The 20,604-nt window shown below is 51.8% G+C and overlaps 1 protein-coding gene and 1 long non-coding RNA gene across 11 annotated transcripts; one reads left to right on the forward strand and one right to left on the reverse strand.

Moving 5' to 3' along the window:
* Positions 1–1,596: 1,596 nt before the first annotated feature.
* On the forward strand, positions 1,597–15,806 carry LOC118535634 (uncharacterized). The gene is made up of 4 exons (XR_013444152.1): positions 1,597–2,274; positions 3,305–3,369; positions 3,469–3,633; positions 15,227–15,806. It is a non-coding gene; the product is annotated as an uncharacterized LOC118535634 (long non-coding RNA).
* Positions 10,192–20,272, reverse strand: LAIR1 (leukocyte associated immunoglobulin like receptor 1). Of its 10 annotated transcripts, XM_036092102.2 has the most exons (11): positions 20,134–20,210; positions 19,728–19,763; positions 17,887–18,052; positions 17,391–17,672; positions 17,158–17,292; positions 14,766–14,804; positions 14,366–14,476; positions 14,248–14,290; positions 14,124–14,161; positions 13,909–13,964; positions 10,192–13,444 (listed from the first exon to the last, which is right to left on the reverse strand). In XM_036092102.2, exons 3-11 carry the CDS (start codon positions 18,023–18,025, stop codon positions 13,298–13,300), a joined length of 990 nt encoding a protein of 329 aa, XP_035947995.1. In that variant the 5' UTR covers positions 18,026–18,052; positions 19,728–19,763; positions 20,134–20,210; the 3' UTR covers positions 10,192–13,297. The 10 variants fall into 10 exon arrangements, 7 of the variants coding, with proteins under 7 accessions (XP_035947995.1, XP_035947996.1, XP_077918805.1 ...); XM_036092103.2 differs by lacking the exon at positions 17,887–18,052 and having other exon boundaries at positions 20,134–20,272; XM_078062679.1 differs by lacking the exons at positions 19,728–19,763; positions 20,134–20,210 and having other exon boundaries at positions 17,887–18,231.
* Between the last annotated feature and the right edge of the window lie 332 nt (positions 20,273–20,604).

A 20,604-nucleotide genomic window follows, 5' to 3' on the forward strand; every position in this document is an offset into this window, starting at 1 on the left:
GCATCCAGTCAAGACCCCTCACATGCCCCTCATACCAAGAGGTGCTACTTGCCATATTTCTGAGATGTGTAGAAACAGTCATACGCAGGAACCGAGAAATGAAAGTTCCCCAAATAGTCATGGAACCACAAGAAAGAACAGAGAACAAAGCTGAGCAGCTGCCAATTCCCAGGACCATCAGTGGGTCATCAAGTAGAGGCTTCCACCCATGTGGACACAGAGAGGGACCCCAGGGTCCTCACAGGGAGGCAGGGGACAGGGCTGCAGGTGAAGGCTGGAAACTGCAGTGCTCCCCAATGTGTGTTTGTGGACAAGCACAGGGGTTTCTCCGCTCACTGACTCAGGCCACCTCCCCTATGTGTGTGTAAAACAGATTCACGGCAGCTTTTCTCTTCCGTGAGTGACTGTGAGCTTGAGGCTGCACTGGACCTGTCCCTGCTTAACACAACCCTGAACAGATGCGACATTTGAGAGAGTGGACACCACAGAGCAGGAGAAGCTGCAATTATCTCTTGCGGTCAGCCCCACTCCCAGAACAGCCCCGGGAGAAACCCTTCTTGTACGAACAGGTGTGTGGGAGGAGAGTGTCCACTAAGAATGGACATCAGAGAGTGATCCTAACAATGGTAAACAGTGCTGTGGATAATAAGCTACTGATGAATAGGAATTATCCTATACAAGGAAATAGAATGGATAAGAAAATATGAGAATAAAATTAAGCATATTTAACTATCTGAAAAAATAAAAGGAGATAATGAATTTTTGATGCAAGAATATGGATTATGTTACAGAAGAATAGGCAATTCTTGAAACAATTAAGAAATTTTAGTGATGAAAAATCCAATAAAATCAATACATTCAAAAAATTCTTTCCATTAAGGACAAGACAAAGTTGAAGAGCCATTTATAAAACTGGAATGCAGTATTGAGGGGTTTTCCAGAAGGCAGCATAGAGAGACCAGACGTGGAAATTCGAGATGCTGGGGGAACAGAATGAGGATGTGTTGTAAGTGCCAGAAGGACAGAAACGAGGATGATGTCTGCAACAGCTGAAGAGATACGTAATTGAACATTTTACAGAGACCGGGAAACACCCACCAAGTGTTAAGGTGCATATATTTAGAAATGACATGTATATTCTGACCCTTTGTTGTAAATGAAGGAAGTGGAGATGCATTTGAGACAGTAAGAGGAATTTTGCCAAGTCACCCCTCTGCCCGGGGTGGGGGGCATAGTTGGGGGAGGGCTGAACTAGCCAACATGGAATGGGAGAACAGTGAGGGGTGCCCGGCCTCCCCAGCTGTGTGGGTCTGCTGGAGACACCCAGAGTATTGAAGCAGGACCTCCAGATGGGGGGAGCAGGAGATGGGGAAAGAGGCAGATAAGAATATCCAAGGGATTAAACAGATGTGGTTCCCATTGACTGCATTCAGGACCCCAGCAGGAAGCCTGTCTCTGAGCTGTTGGGAGATCTGAAACCCCAACACCCCCAGCCCCAGCCCAAGGGTGCTCTCCACTCCCCAAGTGTGAAAACCCACACCTCATTCCATGCTGTGGCCAGGTTCAGAAAACAAACTGGGGTCTGTGGGCAACAGAGAAACCACAAACTTGTAGCAAAACAAAGAGAGATTCCAGCAGCCAGCCTGGTGGGTTTCAAGGACCAGAAAGGAAATACAAGTTTACGAATTTTGTGCATCCTTGCAAAGTTGGAAAAAGTATCACATATAAGCAGGACCAATGAAAAAACATCTCCCACATGAAGACAGCTACTAAAGATTTGTGGAGTGACCGCCACTTCAAATGCTAAAACAGCCATGGGAAACTCCAAGGATCATGAGGAATCAAGGAATCAAGGACACATGTCATCAGCAAAAATGAGGACAGCCGTCCAGTAACTGAACTCAGACTTGGAATTTCGCCATGTAGCTGACCAAGATTTCAAAATAGCTGCACTGACAAAACTCATCGAGTCACGAGAAAAGAACAATACGTGAACCAAAAGAGAAATTTAACAAAGAGATAGAAGTCGTACAAAAGAGTCAAATAGAAATTCTGGACTCGAGGAATTCAGTTAATGAATAAAATTAATAGAAGGCACGGGACAGCATCTACCACAGAACAGAATGATTAGAGTTCCAGAAAAAGGAGAGATAGAGAGAGAAGGAGTGGAAAGCTTATGTAAAGAAATGATAACCGAGAACTCCCTAAACCCAGGGAGATACTTGGACATCCAAATTCAAGACTAATTAACACACTGAAAGGAAAAAGATGCTGGTAAGAATGATCTGTCTGGGAAATTGTTCTGGAGTTATGAAGGACAGATAAAAACTTTGGTCTCTTTATTTATTTATTTATCTATCTATTTATTTATTTATTTGGTAGTGTCTTCATCTGATTTTGGGATATCATTATCAGGATAACATGTAGAGTCTTCCTCTGACTTTGACATCAGGATAACACTGGCCTGGAAGAACAAGTTTGAGAATGTCCGCCCCCCCCTGCCCCGCCCCACTTCCACTTTTTGGGCAGAGTTTGAGAATGATTGGCATTCATTCTTCTTTGGATGTTCAGTAGAATTTGCCAGTGAAGCCATCTGGTGTCCTGGGATTTTCTGTGTTGACGGGTCTTTGATGACCCATTGAGTCTCCTTGCTTATTATCGGTTTGTTCAGATTTTCTGTTTCTTCCTAATTTAGTCATGGTAGGTTCTGTATTGCTGGGAGTTGGTCGGTTTCCTCCAGGTTGTGTCATCTGTGGGCATGGAGTTGTTGGTGGTAGTTCCTTACGATTCTACGTATTTCTATGGTGTCAGTTGCAATGCCTCTTTCTGTTCCGATTTTATTCAAGTTTTCTCTCGTTTTTCTTCTTAGGTGGTCTAGCTAAACATTTGCCAATTTGGCTTATCTTTTCAAACAACAAACTCTTAGATTCATTGATCTTTTCTTTTTTTTCAGGGGTGTGTGTCTCTATTTCATTTCTTTCCACTCTCCTTCTTTCCTTCTGCTAACTTTGGGATTAGTGTACTCTTTTTGTTCTTGTCCCTCGAGGTGTAAAGTTAGGCTGTGTAGTTGAGATCTTTCTGATTTCTTTTTTTAAGATTTTATTTATTTATGTGACAGAGAGAGAGAGAACGAGAGCAGGAACACAAGCAGGGGGAGTGGGAGAGGGAGAAGCAGGCTTCCCGCAGAGCAGGGAGCCCGATGCGGGGCTCGATCCCAGGACCTTGGGATCATGACCTGAGCCGAAGGCAGGTGCTTAACGACTGAGCCACCCAGGCGCCTGAGATCTTTCCAATTTCTTAACAGATGCATTCACGACTACAAATTTCCCTCTCTGAAATGCTTCTGCAGCAGCCTATACACAGGTTTTGGTATGTGTCTTTCCATTTTCGTTTGTTTAGAGATATTTTTTGTTTCTGTTACGATTTTTTTACTTTGATCCGTTTGTTGTTCACGAGTGTTTTGTTTAGCGCCTGGAAGGAACGCAGCCCTGCTGACCGCTTCATGCAGCCAATGGGACCGCGTCAGACTCCTCGGCCAGAGAGCCGCACGGGCGTGAATGTGCACTGTTTCCAGCGCGGAGTTTGCGGCAGCTTCTTCCAGGAGCATCAGGAACTGGAAAAGCAGAAAGCGGGGTACAAAGCTCTATAATGGGCTAACTTCCTTCTGAGAAAGGAGTTAAGTAACACGATGTGTCTGCTGACTTACCTTTCCACAGATCGCTTGTTCGCTCTGAAAACCAGAATCTGACAAAAATCGTCACCTACAGTGTGGGAGCGGGGGGGGGGTGTAGGGGACAGAGGAGGTGGCTCATCCCTGAACGCACCATTTCAGGGGTTTTTAGCGTTTGAAACTGACGAATGTTCTACACACTGCAAAACACAGTTAAACCGTAAGACACCGGAAAAGCGCACCCCGATGCTAATATACACAAATAAAAATTAAGATACGCTTACATCCCATCAACACCAGAGCCACAGGGTAAGTCGGGAAAATATTACATTGATTTCTTAGGAACAGGGGTTTGAAAGATCAGAGATACAAGTGTAACGTAAGCAGCCGGGGCCGAGCTCTGCATCCCACCACCTGCAGCAGTGGGACATGAAGCCCAGGCCTCCAGGATGTGGCCAGGCAGGGCTTCGGGCACTGGTGCTCCCAGGTTTGGGATGACACGTCGGGCTGAGGTCAGGGTGCTGGAAGGAAAGGTCAGTGCCGGAATCCGTTTCCAGAAGACTGGGAATCGACGGAGAACAGTGTCAGACACCAGGGGTCTGAGGTTCCTCGTCTGCTACGACAAAGCAGGTTTATTATGCTTATTCAGTTCCGGAGGTCAGAGGCCTGCCGTGGTCTCCCGGGGCTCGCAGGAGGGTGTCCGCAGGGCCCGACTCCTTCCTGGACACAGGGCTCCTTCCTCCGTCTTCGGTGGCCAGTGGACCTTCTGTGGGGGTCACTGTGCTGCCAGCCCCCAAACCACCCTCAGTCAACAGGAACTCCCTGAGATAGCTTCTCTCCCCTGTAGCAGGTTCCAGACGATTCCCAGGTGACCCCCAACCAGACACCTGCTCTGGCCTTCCTCCCGTCTGACCTGCCCCATCCCAAAGTCAGAGGCTCTGGTCCCTGCACGGTTGGCTTAGGCCCCTGGCACGGAGTGGCAGGGCCTGCAGGGAGAGTCCTCCCCGGGGACCCACAGGCCTGGATGGAGGCTGACTGAGGCCAACGTGGACCCCGCTGGAGTCTCCACCTGCTGTGCCCCTGCCTTTCCCACTCACCGAGGCCCGGGAAGCGCGCGGGATTGCAGGACGTGGCCAGCCTCTGGCGGACTGCACTATCCTCGTTCTGGGGTGGCAGGACAGGGCCCTGCGGGTCAGGAAGTGAGCAGGAAGGGCTCCGAGGGCTCCTGTCTGTGGTTTCACAGGAAGGGAGTGGGGGGCACAGGCCCAGCTCTACCTTCCTCTGTTGTTTCACAGAGCCTTTATTTCTGGAAGGAGTTCCAGTGAAATACTACATGACCAGTCTGAACCCATGTCCAGATGGAACCCCCCTGGAATTAACTGGTGATTATAGAGCCAGACAGAGAGATGATAGGGAGGTGAGATAGAGATAGATGATACATGATAAAGTGCATGGATAGTACATGCATACATACATATGTGTACATGGACATAAATACAGACATGCTGGGCTGCAGATGACGAATGGGTAGACGCACAGAGAGAGATGATGGGACTGTGGATAATGGCAGGTGCATTCCTAGGGGGATAAGTAGATACATAACTGGATACAAACGTAGGCACCCAAGAGATGATAGATACACACACATAGTTACACATAGATTGGAGACAGCCAAGTAGAAAGATACATAGTTTCAGAGACAGCCACAGACAGATGGTGTGGAGCACAGAAAGGGGAAGTTTCTGGCTAGCTCCTGGTCCTACCAGGCTGACTGTTCTCAAGCTACACATTCCCCAAATGCAAAGGGCAATCATGAAATTCTCTGACAACTTCATGTTATTCTGGGCGGCGGGTGCAGAGACAGGCAGGTCGCACGTTGGAAGAACGCTCAGGCCAGGTCTCCCTCATGCTCTCTAGGGCAGGTGGCGCTCTGCTCAGGTATGATGCTCTTGTCTCTGCACCCCTCTGCATCCTGTGACTCTGGGCCTTGCTCTGCACACTCGCCCCTCCCTCCCAGACGGTCAGGTCAGGTTCTCTCGTTAGGGAGCGCTGACGGGGCTGTGGGGGCAGGAGGAGGAGGCAGGACAGGAGGACTTTCATGCTGTCAAACATCCCATTCTGGGGCACCTGGCTGGCTCAGTCGGTAGGATATGTGACTCTTGATGTTGGGGTTGTAGTTCACGCCCCACCTTGGCTGTGGAGATTACTTAAAAATAAGATATTTAAAAAAAAAATCCCGGTTCTAACGGAAAGCCCTGAAGTCTACAGATGCAAATCCACTAAGGAAACAATAATGTTTGTGCAAACATTGGTGGGCAAGGCTTCCTGCGCTGTTGGGGCTGCGATGGGGGCTGGTTCTTGTCTGGACCCCCGTGGGGCTCCCTGGTCCATTTATGGCACAGAACACAGGACTGTGACTAAGGGAGGTGGTCCGGAGCCCCATCCCTGATGACGACATGCAGTCAGAGCATCGTCTCCTCCCTGTCTGTCCCCCTCACTCCCAGGCCTCTAGCAACTTGGGGCTTTTGCATGTCCTTGATTCTCAAAAGCTTCTCCTATAACTCGACCGGCCTTTACATTTCAGCGAATCTTATGTTCCTTTCACAGTTTCTACTAGGGCCCAGTTCCTGGGGGGACTGAAAACATCCACTGGATTCTGATATGTCCCATGCACCACCTGCTCACCCTGGGAAGGAAGGCTGAGGACCTGGAAGCATCCTGGGGCTTCTAAGACCCATACTGACCTCCCAGGAGAAGGAGGCAGGGAAGGGAAAGGCCTGGGCCTTTTAGGATCAGAGCTCAGGGGAGTGGCTAGCTGAGCCATGGACACCAGCTGGGCTCCCAGGCAGAGCTGGAGTCCTGGGGTAGGGACTGCCTTGGGGTCCTGGAGTCAGCAAGGCGAGGTCTGTTAGGGACAGAGGAGGGGTCTGTGCTGTGCTCTTGGACCAGGGGCACAGACATGGGGCTCTCCCTAGACCTGGCACACAAGCCCAGAGCAGACCCAGCCCCTGTAGCCACTGTTTTTCCAGGACAAGAGAATCAAGCTCTCTATGCCTGCCGTCCCTCCGGGCATCAAGGCCCATGTGCTCTATGATTCTTGGCCTGAAACCACATGTCTGATGCCCAGACCTCCGTGTTCCCAGCCTCGAAGAAACAGAAGGTCCAGACCCATGGGCTCTGCCATGGACACAACCCAGGAAGCAGCCCTGTGGATTCAGAGGCCATGTGGCCCCCACGGAGAGGGTCCCCCACCTACTGCAGGGAACCTGGGGCTCGGGGTCAGGGCTGCTCTCCCCAGAAAAGCACTTCTCTTTCTACATGAAAGCAACCATCCTTGATTCCCAAAGAAGCAGGAGGAAAAGGTGGCGATGCTCTGTTGAAACTCATCCCTAGAGAAAGACCCCAACACTGCAAATGGGTGTTGCCATTGACTGCCTCCCAATCAGTGACTCTTGCTTAGGTGATGTTGCCCAGGCAGGAAGGTGGAACCAGAGGGAGCAGGAGGATACTGAGCAGCTGAGCGGGACCTGTGTGTGTGTGGGGGGCTCATCAGGATGTGCTGCAAACCACGAGAGGGTGCCGTGGAAGCCCACGCATGCAAGCATGCCTTTGGTGGATTTCAGTGAAAAAGCAGTTGAAGGAGGGCCTCTAGATGATTGCTCGTGCTGGGAGAGAAAAAAATGCTCGAAAACCGTGGGAGCAATTATAACAATAGCACAGGAGTTGCTCTATTTCATCGAAGATAGGTTAGAAGTCATTCGTTAGGAAATTCAAACCTGGAGAAGTTACAGAGTCCACACATAAGTGAACGTACCATCGTGGGTGTGTGTTGGGGGATGTGCGTGTGTGCATGAGTGTGTGTGTGTAACAGAGCAGGATGTAATGCCGTTCAGCTGAAGAAATAGAATGTCTTTGTCCATCAGTGACCTGGTCTCACTCAGGAGCTGCCCCGTCTTAAGCAGGGGACACACACACACACACACACACACACATTTACATGCACACACACAGTCCCTCCCAATCGTTGCAAACACTCCTGCATCTTTTGCTGGTCTCCATGCTCTTTCCCAGGATGGTGTCCCAGGTGGAGGGAGCAGCCGCCTCTCAGCCTCCTGCTGGTCCCTGGGGATGTGGGGTTTGCTCACCAGGTTGCTGGAGGCCCAGCTGATGTCTGTGCCCCCGGGTTACAGGGCCCAGCCTTTCTCTGCTCCCTGGGGCCTGGGGACCCTTCTGGTCATCTCGATGTCCCCTTTGTCCCAGGGGTTCAGTGGAAGTGTCAGGACACCCGCTCCTGCCCCTGCAGCCTGGCCCAGGTGGGATCTCTCCTCCCACCATGACGGGCCCACTGGGGCCTCCTGGCATTGTCTCCCTGGGCACACCTCAGGGGAACTGGGCGGAGTCCCAGGGCAAGGTGGACCCGCCCTCTCTGCCTGGCCACACTAAGCCACCAGGCATGCTAAACGTGGCTCATCCTCCAGGTGGCGCTCGGGGGCCGCGGAGCGTCAGGGACATCCGTCCCGGGGAATGTCCCTGCACCCATGGCCTGAATCTTGACCCCTGTGTCTGTGTTGGAGGGTCAGGAAGGAAAGACTAGTTCACAACGTCTGCTTTTCTGCCCTCTCCCCCCTCCTCTTCCCACCAAGTCCCCAAGATGGAAGAGGTGTGAGCTTTATTTTGCTTTCGTTTTTCAATTTCCCTGAAACTGTGTCAGCTCCCCAGTGACATCATTGCCTGGACTCACAGGACTCCTTTTCACTGGGGCAGGTACCCGACCTGGTCAGCCGTTCCTGCTCTGGAGGGGGCAGAAGACTCAGGAGTCCTCTCTCGCCCAATGCCAGGCTCTCCACTCTTCCCTTGCTGAGAGCCTGGCTCAGGTCAGAGGCAAACAAGACAGACGTTAGGGGGAAATACACCATTCTGACTGTGATGGTTATTTAGGGGTCAGCCCGACTGAGCTAAGAGATGCCCCCAGAGCCGGGAAAACATTACTTCTTGGTGAGTCTGTGAGCAGGTTTCTGAAAGATTAGCATTTGATTCAGTCACTGAGTGAAGAGGTCCACCTTCCCCATTTGGGTGGGCATCCTCCATCCTCTGAGCGCCCGGATAGAACAGACAGGGGAAGGAGGCCCAATTCCCTCTCTCTCTCTTCTTGAGCTGAGACAACTATCCTCTCTGGCCCTGGACATCGTAGCGCCTGGTTCTTGGGCCTGAGGGCTGGGGCTGAATTATACCAGCAGCCTCCTGGGCTCCAGATGGCAGAGAGCTGGTGGTGGGACTTCTGGCTTCCATAACCTGAGAGAGAGCTGATTCCTATAATAAATATATATTTAAATATATATAAAAATACATTTATATATTATGTATACATATTATATATAAATGTATTTATATATTATATATACATATTATGTATGCCTTATGTCTATATACATATTATATATAAATGTATTTTATATATATTTATATACAATCTTTATAACAGAATCTTTTGGTTCTGTTTATCTGGAGAACCCTGACTAATATACTAACTGTTGAAAAATAATAAAGAGAGAGAGAGAATGTGTCCCTGCATGAAAAAGAGAAATTCAGTACAGGACGTAATGAAGAAAACAAAGATGCAGAGTAGAGGGTAGCAACCAGAGGAAGAACTTTGAGTACGAATAGAAATTAACCTTGAGTACAAATGGGAAATCAAAGCTCAGTACAAGCTGAAATTGTGTTTAAAAACCAGTCACCCACCCTCTCTGAGCCGTGACAGACCCTCCCAGCTGGTGAGATGCAGCCTGTCCTGAGGTCCCCGAGTGGAGCTGACAGTCTGCAGTCTACAGCCCCTGTCACTTAGGGCTGGCCGACCTCGGGCAAGTTAATTAATGATCAGTCCCTAGTTTCTTCAAGAGCAAGAGGAGTGGAGAAAAGAATAGGACATGCTCTGGAGGGTTCATATGAACATTAAACTGTGTCAGTGTTGGGGCACCTGGCTGGCTTAGTCTGTGGAGCATGTGACTCTTTTTTTTTTTTTTTAATTTATTTGACAGAGAGAGAGAGACAGAGAGAGAGGGAACACAAGCAGGGGGAGTGGGAGAGGGAGAAGCAGGCTTCCTGCTGAGCAGGGAGCCCGATGTGGGGCTCGATCCCAGGACCCTGGGATCATGACCTGAGCCGAAGGCAGACGCTTAACGACTGAGCCACCCAGGCGCCCCGCATGTGACTCTTGATCTCGGGGTCTGAGCCCCATGCTGGGTGTTGAGATGACTTAAAAATAAAATCTTTTTAAAAAGTGTTAATAATGGGCGCCTGGGTGGCTCAGATGGTTAAGCGTCTGCCTTCGGCTCAGGTCATGATCTCAGGGTCCTGGGATCGAGTCCCGCATCGGGCTCCCTGCTCCTTGGGAGCCTGCTTCTCCCTCTGCCTCTCTCTCTCTGTCTCTCATGAATAAATAAATAAAATCTTTAAAAAAATGTGTTAATATTTGCAAAGAAGTAAAATAGCAATTGCACCATAATAAGTCAGCTGAGTTTAGGTTGAATTTTTCAAAAATATTCTTTTAATATGTAATAAAACTTTTAATACAAGGCCTATAGCAAGCATGCGGGTTTCTTACCCTCCCCATAGCAAAAAAAAAAAAAAAATAAATAATAATAATAATAAAAGACATAAAAATCGATCAGAATGAGACACTCAGGCCCCCCTAGCAGTTGTCAGGGTAAGGTTCCATTTTAATGTGAGTGGGGTCCTCGAGGCTGACCCCACAAGCCAGGTAGAGATACAACACGTCCCACCCCACAGGGGGCTCGGGGCTCTCCTGGCAAGCGTCTTGGGCACCCCACAGCCTCTGGTGGCATAGCTGGTCCCGCTGTGGGGACGCGGTTGTGCAGATCCCACGTGTTTGCTGTAGAGGCAGCATGCAGCTGCCTCGTCTACAGACCCTGTAGCAATCAGCAACAGTGCTAAGCAATCGAGTGGGCAATTGTGGACAGAAGCCTAATCTGTGTGCGGAGACATTAAGAAGTAACAGGGGCCATGAGGAAGGGAGGAGAGGATCCCGTTCAAATAACAGAGCCACGAGGCCCGCCCACGTGGTCAGGTCCTGGGGGGTCAGGGAGAGAGGCATGGAATTTGGACACCGTGTGATGTGAAATAGAAGATGGAGAACGGATCCAGGGAAATATGGCGACCTGCTTTCTGCACACCACAAGGCAGGGGGCTCTCAGGAAACAGCCCCCAAGATGCCCACACCCCATCCCCATCAGAATGTGTGCGATTAGGGGAGCATAACAGCTCATGTGTGATGGAAGTTAACCTCCCGCACGAGCAAACAGGTGAACGTGATCCCAACTCAGCAGTAGGGTGATTTAAAAATCCTGAGTATTCGTAGGAACTGTGAGGGACAGTCAGGGCACGGAGCAGCCACACTACTGAAAGATTGTTACAGTTCTCAGGAGGAGGGGCACACCGCACCACGCAGGGCTCCAGGGGCAGTCGGCGGGGCGGGGCGGGGCGGGGCGGGGGGGTGGTGCGGCGGGGCAAGCGGAGCTTTTGGTGTGGTTTCTACAGGAAGAATGAGCAAGCCAGGGCGAGCAGGCTCAGGACTGGCTGGACTCCACAATTTCAGTGGGCTCTCTAGCGGAAAAGATGACCCTGTGGTCTGTTCCGTGGCTCTGGGGTGATGAGGGCACGTGGAGAGAGTGGCCCAGAGTGTGAGAGCCTCGTAAGGCAGGTGGTTGGGGGTGTGGGCTCTGGGTCAGCTGGTGAGTGTTTGAAAAGTGCACCCCCAGGAAGAGGATTTTGCTCAGGAGAGGGGGTCAGTGAGGAAGGTTGGAAGTCAATGCAGTGACCGAGGTCGTGTCCAGCACATGCATCTAGGACAGATGTCAAGTTTGTAGACACCTGAAACGTGGCTAATACGAGGGGTGTAGCAGGTTCTGCTCCACAGAGTCATTCTGGGCGCACGGAAACTAGACCGTCAAAACATCCAGCATTTTACAGACCAGTGGGAGGCGGCCCGTTCGCATGCTGCCTTACACGTTACCTTACCTCACGTGGCAAACGGTGTCTTACTGGTGTCAGCGAGTTAAGGATTTGGAGAGGGGAGATGATCCTGGATTGTCCGGCGGTCCCAGTGTAAGCACGAGGGTCTTTATAAGAGGGAGGCAAGAGGGTCAGAGGAAGGGGAAGGAGGCGTCACAGGAGCAGGAATCCTAACCAGAGCAGGTTTTAAAGATGCCGCAGGGCTCCCTGAGGATGGAGGAAGGGCCACGGACCGAGGGACGCAGGAGCCTCTAGAAGCTGGAAAAGGTCACCAAATGGATTCTCCGCTCGAGCCTCCAGAAGGAACGCGGCTCTATGGACACCTTGCTTTTAGGCCCGGAGAAACTGATTTCAGACTTTGGACAAGCAGAGCCGTAAGATAACAAACTGTGTTGTCGGAAGCCACGGAGGGTGTGGTGATTCGTTACAGCAGCCGTGAGAAACCGATACCCTCACTTTACGTGGAGGAGTTGCTGCAATCCCGTTAGGAAGAACGACGTCCAAGCCCAAACTTGAAGGGTGTTAGCTGGCTGAGGGAGTGAAGGTCAGATGAAGGACAAGGTCTTGGAGCTGGATGGTGCTGTTGTGTTTGGAGAATGCATGGCCTCCAGTGCGGATGAGCCTGGAGTAGGGATGGGAAATGCGAGGCTGCCGTGTTCCGCGGCGTGGACTGAAAGCCTCAGGGTCCCTCCCTGTGCGGTCACAGCCTCACCAACTCCCTCGTATGGTCCATATATCTGTCCATTAGTGCGTGTGCATGTGTATTCATTTGTATAGTTTGTGTGCATGTGTGTGCGTGGGTGTATTTGTGGACATGTGCATGTAGAGGTGTGTGTGTGTGCATGTACGTGCGTGCATTTGTGGACGTGTGTGTGTGTGGAGGGTAGGGTCGTACCATCTGCACGTTTACTCGGGCACACGTCTCCTCAGCATTGCCCTCATTCCTCCCTGGGACACTCAGTTCAGAAAACGCCAGTGCATTCTTTGTCTTGTTTCCTGCTCTGAGCTTTGAGCAGAGACTGGGACCAGGCTCCCCGTGCAGGGCTACTGCAGGGCGGGCCTGTGAAAACTTTTATTGATGAACAAAGAGAAGCATAATCCAGAAAACGGCGTCTCAGCTATCAGCTGCCCACGTATAGTCCAGGTTCAAGGTCAACTTTGGAACTCTGGAAGGCCTTTAGAGTCAGCTGAGTGGACAATTAAATCAGAGCCTCTGGGGGCAGTTAGGGACACAGGGGACACATCTGGAATCACTGTGTGGCTGGGAGACCATAGCTGGGTCTCTGGAAACAGCCAAGTGACTATAGCTGAGTCTCTGGAAACTGCCAGGAGTCTGGAGTCTGTAGCTGGGAGTTTGGAAATAAGGGCTACACGTTCTCTCCAAGGACCTAGTGGATTTTAGGAGGGACCGCATGGCTCATGCATCTCCTAGATGTTGATTAGGGGTCTCCTGACGCCAGTTCTTGCCTCCAGGAAATCTGACTGCATGGCTTTCCAGAAAGGGATGATTCCATCCGGAAGCCCTCCAAATGGCCACTTCACGCGTCTGCAGGAATGGCTTCCTGTGTGTCTAGGAGTGGAGGCCAGCTGGGCCTGGAGTCAGTGTCTGGCGAGGGCCGCATATGTGCTGGACTCAGCCGTGGGCTCCATGGACCGCGGGGATGCGGCTTGGGCCGTCCTCTGTGTGAGGATCCGGTGGTCCAGCTGAGCATATGTCACGTCCGGGGGGCCTCCTGCAGTAGGGGTCTGAGAGAGAGAGACCCAGGTGAGTCAGGGTGGCTGAAGAGAGGGTAGGGGACTGTGGGAAGGGGAGGCCAGCCTCCAGGTGACCCCCGTGATCCCACCTGCTGGAACCACCACTGTGTGTAGTTCCCTCCCACTTAGGATCAGGGCTGGCCTGGGTGACCAGTAGACTATGGCAGAGTGAGGGCATAACGTGGCTTCTGGCCCTCCCTCTCTGTGGCCTCCCTCTGGGGGAGGCCAGCTGCCATGGAGAAGCCCGGGAAGAACTGAGCGTCCTGCCAACAGTCGTGGCGGGGGGTGGAGTGCCATCCTAGAAGTGGTCCACATCTTCACAGCCACTTCCAGAAAGACCCTGAGCCAGAACCACCCCGCTAATCTGCTTCCAAACTGCTGAGCAAAGAAACGGAGATCATTTCATCAAGCTGCATCTGTTAATGCAGCAATTGGTAATGGGTACAAGGACTTACTGGGGTGTGAAGCATTTCCCCGTCCTTTTCAGGAAGTCTGTCGACTGTGGCCAGATCTGGAGGGGAGAGGACAAGGGGTCAGGTCTCTGAGGTGGGTCTTGGAAGGCAAGTTTGCCTGAAAACTCACAGCCTCAGGTTTTAAACTTGCACCGCATCGGGAACATCCTAGAATGTTCCCAAATGTTCCCCCCTCCCTGGCCTGTCCCTCCTTTTACCTGGTGTCCTCTCTAGGATGTCAACGGCCAGGCTAACCCTGAGGGGAAAGAACAGTGAGCACTGGGGGCCCCCCTGAAGGCAGAGGACTGGGAGGGAGCCCGGGGTCAGTCTCAGGAACCTCACCTCTCCTGGGGCCTCTGCTCTTCACCTTTGCTGCTGGGGGGCACTGAGGACAGTCAGGGGTGTGAATTAAGAAGAGAGCCCTTCTTCCCAGCACCCCCACCCTCTCCCTGAGACCTACTGTGTTTTTTCTGGTGCTGATAATAGAGGAAGATGAGGACCAAGAGGAGGACACAAAGGAACAAGGCCACAGAGATCCCAATGAGGATAGAAACATGCTCTGTTGACAGGCCTGGGGGAACAGGGAAGATGGAAGCAGATTATCAGGGATGCGCATTTATTGGTCACCAACTGCATACCATGTGTATGCTGGGTGCTGGGCTTGCACACACCTAGGTATAAAATCTCTGCAATGCATAGTAGTCCTGTGACATGGGAAGCATTATTACAAGACCAGGGTCCTGAGTGCCGAAGTCCTCTGTCCACAGGGCATCGGCAGAGCTGGAATAGGACCAACCCCAAAGCCCATTCTTTCCCCTTCCCCAAGAAGCACACCCTGCTCCTCTGTCCCCCTCACTCACCGGGACTGTTACTGTCCTCCCAGTGCATCTGTGGGTCTCCTGGGAAGGAGGAATTGAGCGCACGGTCAGAGGCCTGAGCTGGACAGAGAAGGCTGAGTCTTCCCGACTCCCCCCGCCCGGCAAAGGGGGCTCCTCCAGAGCAGACCCATGGAACTTCCTGTGAGGATGGAGATGCCCTATCATGCTGTCCAGTATGATAACCTCACTGGACAATTTCCATTGAAACGCAAGTTAAATAAATGTAAAAGTCAGATCCTCAGCTGCACTGGCCACCTTTCCTGAGCTCAGGGGCCACGCCTGGCTAATGACAGCGTGCGGGATGGCACAGATACACAGCGAGCCCTTCCTGCAGGAGGCTCTGTGGGTCAGTGCTGCCCTCCGCCCTCCCCTTGCTCACCTCCTTCTGCACTCCCACCCCACGCGCAAAAATCCCCATTGCTGATGTCTTCTGTTTCTCACAGCAGCCCCCCAGTGGGGGCGAATCTCCCTTCTGTGAGCGCAGAAGCCAAGACTCCACGTCCTCCTGTCGCCTGAAGCCTCGCGGCTGAAGCCAGTCATTCCAGCACGGCTTGGCCCTGGGTTCTGCGCACGTACTGCACGTCCATTTCACAGGTGGTCAAACCGAGTCCTGCTGGGCTCCTCCGCGCACAAGGTGGAGCCCCCACTCGCCTCGTCCGGACAGTGCCCCCTCCCTCCCGCCGCCCCGGAGGCTGAGTCCTCAATGTCCTTTAAGAAAGGCAGAAAACTTCACCTCCAGAACTTCCCTCCCTCAACACCTTGTCTTTGGTCCATGACGCAGGACCCCACCCGCTGTAATATATAATAAATATAAATATACTGGGGCACCTGGGTGGCTCAGTCAGTTAAGCGTCTGCCTTCAGCTCGGGTCATGGTCCCGGGGTCCTGGGATCGAGTCCCACATCAGGCTCCCTGCTCAGAGGGGAGTCTGCTTCTCCCTCTACCCCTCCTCCCTGCTTATGATCTCTCTTTCTCAAATAAATAAATAAAATCTTAAAAAAAAAATATATATATATATATAAATATACATTTTTAAGTTCTGTGTTTTAACTTATATATGTATAATTTAATTTACGTAAATAATTTTAATGATATATCACTTAGGATTACTTGTAATGCATAAGCTAGATATCTCAATTGTATCTCAATTATACATATTTACTATTATAAGGTATGTATTTACATATATGAATTATAGCAATACATGACACATAATATAATACTGTACGCTATATCATATGTAATAATATATTAATATATTTTATTATGTTAATTACAGTACTGTGTATTTAACATATGATGTAAATATACATTCTAATATATTTATAGATCTGAAATTTTGTAAGTTAATGTTGATATATATAAATACATTCTATTTAAACATATACAAATATATATAAACATTTCTATTCCTCATTCTAATTAATTTTCCCATTAACATTTGGGAGCTCAGGGACCCTTTCTCCTCATTCCCCGCGTGCATCCAGCGCTCAGTGGGTGGGTGTCTGGTGCATACAAAGAAAGGGTGAGAAGAAAGGGTCAGTATTAGTAAGACCAGCACTTTTTCAGGCCGTGGCATTCAGCAGGCAGTGACCCGACCGCCGTGCCCTGCGTAAACCAACTCCTGCGTCCCCTGCGCCCCAGGGTCAGGACATTTGTCGCCCCTTTTGCACGCGAGGAAACTGGGGCGCGCACGGTTTTGGTCCGCGGGCACAGAGCTCCGAGGCAGGACTGGAATCTCCACCCTGATGCCGGCAGGAAGGCTGCGGGGTTTCTGCTCTGAACTTCAGTCTTCGCAACAAGAGATGGGGGAGGGGGCGAGAGGCAGGGGGCATGCCTGTGCGCCCCCCACCCAGCGGGGTCAGTATTCTCTGAGAGGGGCTCTGTCTTCCTCTAAGTGACGTAATGCCACCGTTGGGACATAACCATCAAGAGCCCCGTTCTCTCCCGTAATTTGGAAGACTGTCAGTCTCTCTGTCCCTCTGGACCTCTGTCCCTTGCAGAGCTGCCAAGAGTAGGACCCTGCCCACAAGGGGGTGGCCACAGCCTGAGTTCTGCCCCTCCCTCCCCCGGGCTGGTTCCACCCTTCAGAGCCTTGTGCCTTTGGGCATGAAACTTGCATCGCTTTGCACATTAAAGGAGTGGGGGGCTCTCCGAAGGTCAGAGGAGTGCCTCCCACATCCAGCCGCTGCTAGCTTTGACCGTTTTCACAGCACCTGGTACAGAGGTACTTCAACCAGTGAGTGTCTTTGCGCTCTGCATGTGGCAGCCCCTCACTGTGGTTTTACCAGTCCCTGATCCAAGCCAGAGCCCCCCCAGGTCCCCAGCACAGAGCGCCCCCAGCAATGCCCCCAGGCTGAGGTCTGTTACTCACCAGCTGAGGAGTAGGTGTGTGTGGAGGGGTGGGGTGTCTCTGTGACCAGGACAGAAGGACTGATGCTCGGTGGAGGTCCCCAGGGTCTGTCCCACTCAGCCTGGTGCGTCTGTGCGTTGAGCACCCATGGGAACCCTGAGCACCCACGGGAACCCTGAGCATCCATCAGAAGACCGCATCCGGCCATCACCCCGTCCCAGAGAAACCTGAGGGCAGAGCAGAGACATCCTCACCTGTCACCTCCAGCTGCAGTGGCGCACTGCGTTCAGACCAGTCGACACCCTTATGATAGAGACAGTGATAGAGCCCAGCAGTGTCTTCACTCGCCGCGCGGATGCGGAATCTGGCCTGCGTCTCATGCTGTGGGTTCTGCGCATCTGGGTGTAGGGCCTTTCCCTCCTTCTCCAGGCGGAATGTCTCAGCCTCAGCGGGTCCCTGGCACACGATGGTCACGGGCTGCCCCTGGGGGATCACAGAGCCTGGCTCCGCCCAGATGGAGGGTCTGGGCAGGGCCCCTAGGAGGGAAGCAGAGTGGGCTCTCAGAGGCCACTTGGGAGAAAGTCACCATACCACACGATTCATCCCTGTTAGATGCTCAATTCATTTTTAGGCAAACTTGCAGAGCTGTGCAATGGTCACCACCCCTTTAGAACATTTCCGTCCTCCTCCCCCAAGAGACCCCCCCCACCCCTGCCAGGCCCATTCTAGGTGGGTGTGAATTCTCCTCACTGCAGTTTTTCTCCCCCTTGACATAGGACCCCGGGACTCGGTCACATCTTGGGCTTTCCTCAGGGTGACAGGGAGATGTCAGAGCAGGCTGGGCGCCCAGACATGTCTGCTGCGGAGTGTGGCCTCTCTCGCTGCCCATGGCCACTTTCTGGGGGGACAGAGGGGGCTGGGACAGAAACAGTGGATGAGGGTGACGTGTCATTTGTGGGGACAAGGGAAACAGGAGTCTGGAGTTGTAGGAATGACTGTGGCCTGGGTAGCCCCGGCTGGGGGCGGGGGGCAGTCTGCAAAGCCCCAGGGGAAGTCCAGTGGGGGGTGTGGTGGAGCACCAGCTCATCTGGTCCCACAGACCTCAGTCGATGAGGTTTCCTGTCTCCAAAGCAAGTCCTCTGTGGGTCACCCATCTCTGGGTTTGCTCTGTACTTTCTACCTGCATCTCAGCCTTATCTCTATTTCCTTGTTGTTAAGGTTCTTGAAAACCCCCATCTGCCTCAGCTAGGCTGGTGGCGGAGGAAGAGAGGGTCCGTATCCCTGAAACAGGAAGACGACATCAAAGTTACAAAATCCCGGGCGCCTGGGTGGCTCAGTTGGTTAAGCGACTGCCTTCGGCTCAGGTCATGATCCTGGAGTCCCGGGATCGAGTCCCGCATCGGGCTCCCTGCTCGGCGGGGAGTCTGCTTCTCCCTCTGACCCTCCCCCCTCTCATGTGCTCTCTCTCTCTCTCAAATAAATAAATAAAATCTTTAAAAAAAAAAAGTTACAAAATCCCTCATGGAGGCAGGAGCTAGGAGAGATTATTTGCTCATTTGCCTGCTCTCTCTTTCCTTCCTTCCTTCCTTCTTTCCTCCCTCTCTCCCTTCCTCCTTTCTTTCTTTTCTTCTTTCTTTCTTTCTTTTTCTTTCTTTCCTCCTTCCTTCCTCCTTCCCTCCTTCCTTCCTCGTTTCTACTATATCTTAGTACTATCTATCCACGTACAGATGCCCTCCACGTGCCACCAGTCTTACAAACCTGAGAAACACCCCCATGATCCCTGCCCTCTCGGGGCTGAAAGTATGGAGGGAGGACAGATACTGATCAAACACTTGTCCGAGTCCACAGGTACAAACTGTGATGCGTGCCCTTGGGGTGAGTGTGGGAATCTAGGGGTCCTCGGGGAGGTTGGGGGGAAGAGGCCTCTGAGCTGAGAGCAGAGGGTCCAGGGTGAATCACCCACGCTGAGCAGAGAGGGGTGGCCAGGGCATCTGACACAGAGAAGTCAGCATGTGAGGAGGTCCGGAGTTGAGGGGGAAATGGTGTGTTTGAGAAAGAAGGAGGGCTGAGGTATCTGGAGGTGAGTGAGCCGGACAGCGTGAGGACAGGACAGATCCAGACCAAAGAGCGGTGCGTGGGTCTCATGCGATCTGAACAGAAATGGTGAAAGGGCTCTAAAAAGCTACTATTTTGCCCGGAAAAAATATGAAAAATAAATTTCAAAAATGTAAGTGAAATTTTAAAACTATCATTTAAAATTATGTCACTAGGTGATGTGTGTTGAGGGTAAAGAAGTTGGGATCAAGGATGGCGTCTGGAACTCTGCCCTTGGCAACTGTCATGTTCTCTGCCCAGGGGATGCTTGGGGGGGGGTCTGGGCTTGTGTGGGAGAGCCTTGGGTTCAGCCTAATCCTGTGGGGTTTCCATTGTCTGGGGGGCTGTTGCGAGCGCAGGTGGAGAATGGGGAGAGACCTGGGAGGGTCATACATTTGGGATTGTTTGCAATTCGGGGTAAATTTCAGGGGCTCCTCCCAGGCCCTCCCAGGGTCAGCAGCACTCTGGGGTACAGAGGGGATGGGGAGGAGACTCACCTTCCCGTGCTTGGAGCACTCGGCCCAGGCAGAGCACTGGAAGAGAAGATCTGGTAAGAGAGATGCCCATCCCTGGTTTCCTCAGGGGCTGCTCCAGTCCTTCTTGCTCTGAAATAGTCTCGAGACAAGCCCCCGGCCCCCTCTTCCAAATAGATGCTTCTCCCCCCCCCCACCCCTCTGGAGTCTGAAATCGTCCCCATACCCAGGAGCCCATTTTTAGGACTGAACTTGCACGGTCTGACTAGGTCTGGGGCAAGAGCTGAGGGTGCTGATCCACATCACTCTCCGAGTGTCCCGACGTCTTCTGGACTGGGGTCAGGACTGGGAAGGGAAGCAGGCCCCCTCCCCAAGTCTCCCGCCCACCCCCTCTGTCCCTCAAACCCTTTGCCTCCATTCCAGGACTCACCAAGGGCCAGGAAGGTGGTCAAATGGGGAGACATGCCCAGACCCTTGCAGCCTGCACCCGCCCTGGAGCCGATGGGTGAAAAGACAGAGTCTGCAACTGACAAGGGACAGGAAGTGTCAGCTGGGGCACATCATGGGGTTTCTACATCAGCAGTCTCCCACAAAGGGGAAGAATGCGCTCCTGTCCTTCCCACTCTTCTCACTAATGAGAGTGAGGAAGTTGCCCTCCAAAACATGCTTGGATGAGGCTGAACTCACCCCCAGATGAACGCCTGAGGTAAGAACCTGATTGTCAACCTCTGGGATAAGGCAGAACATGGATCTGTGCAACAAACTGACTTGATAACACAAAGTAACCATCTGTTCTTGGGCAAGACGTTATGCACTTTACACCAATGTTTCCTCATATTTAAAATGGGAAGCCTAAAATCCTCCTCCAAGTCTTTATTTTTTTAAATTTTTTAAAAAAGAT

The sequence above is a fragment of the Halichoerus grypus genome, chromosome 15 (genome assembly GCF_964656455.1).
Source record: "Halichoerus grypus chromosome 15, mHalGry1.hap1.1, whole genome shotgun sequence".
NCBI classification, from domain to species: Eukaryota; Metazoa; Chordata; class Mammalia; order Carnivora; family Phocidae; genus Halichoerus; species Halichoerus grypus.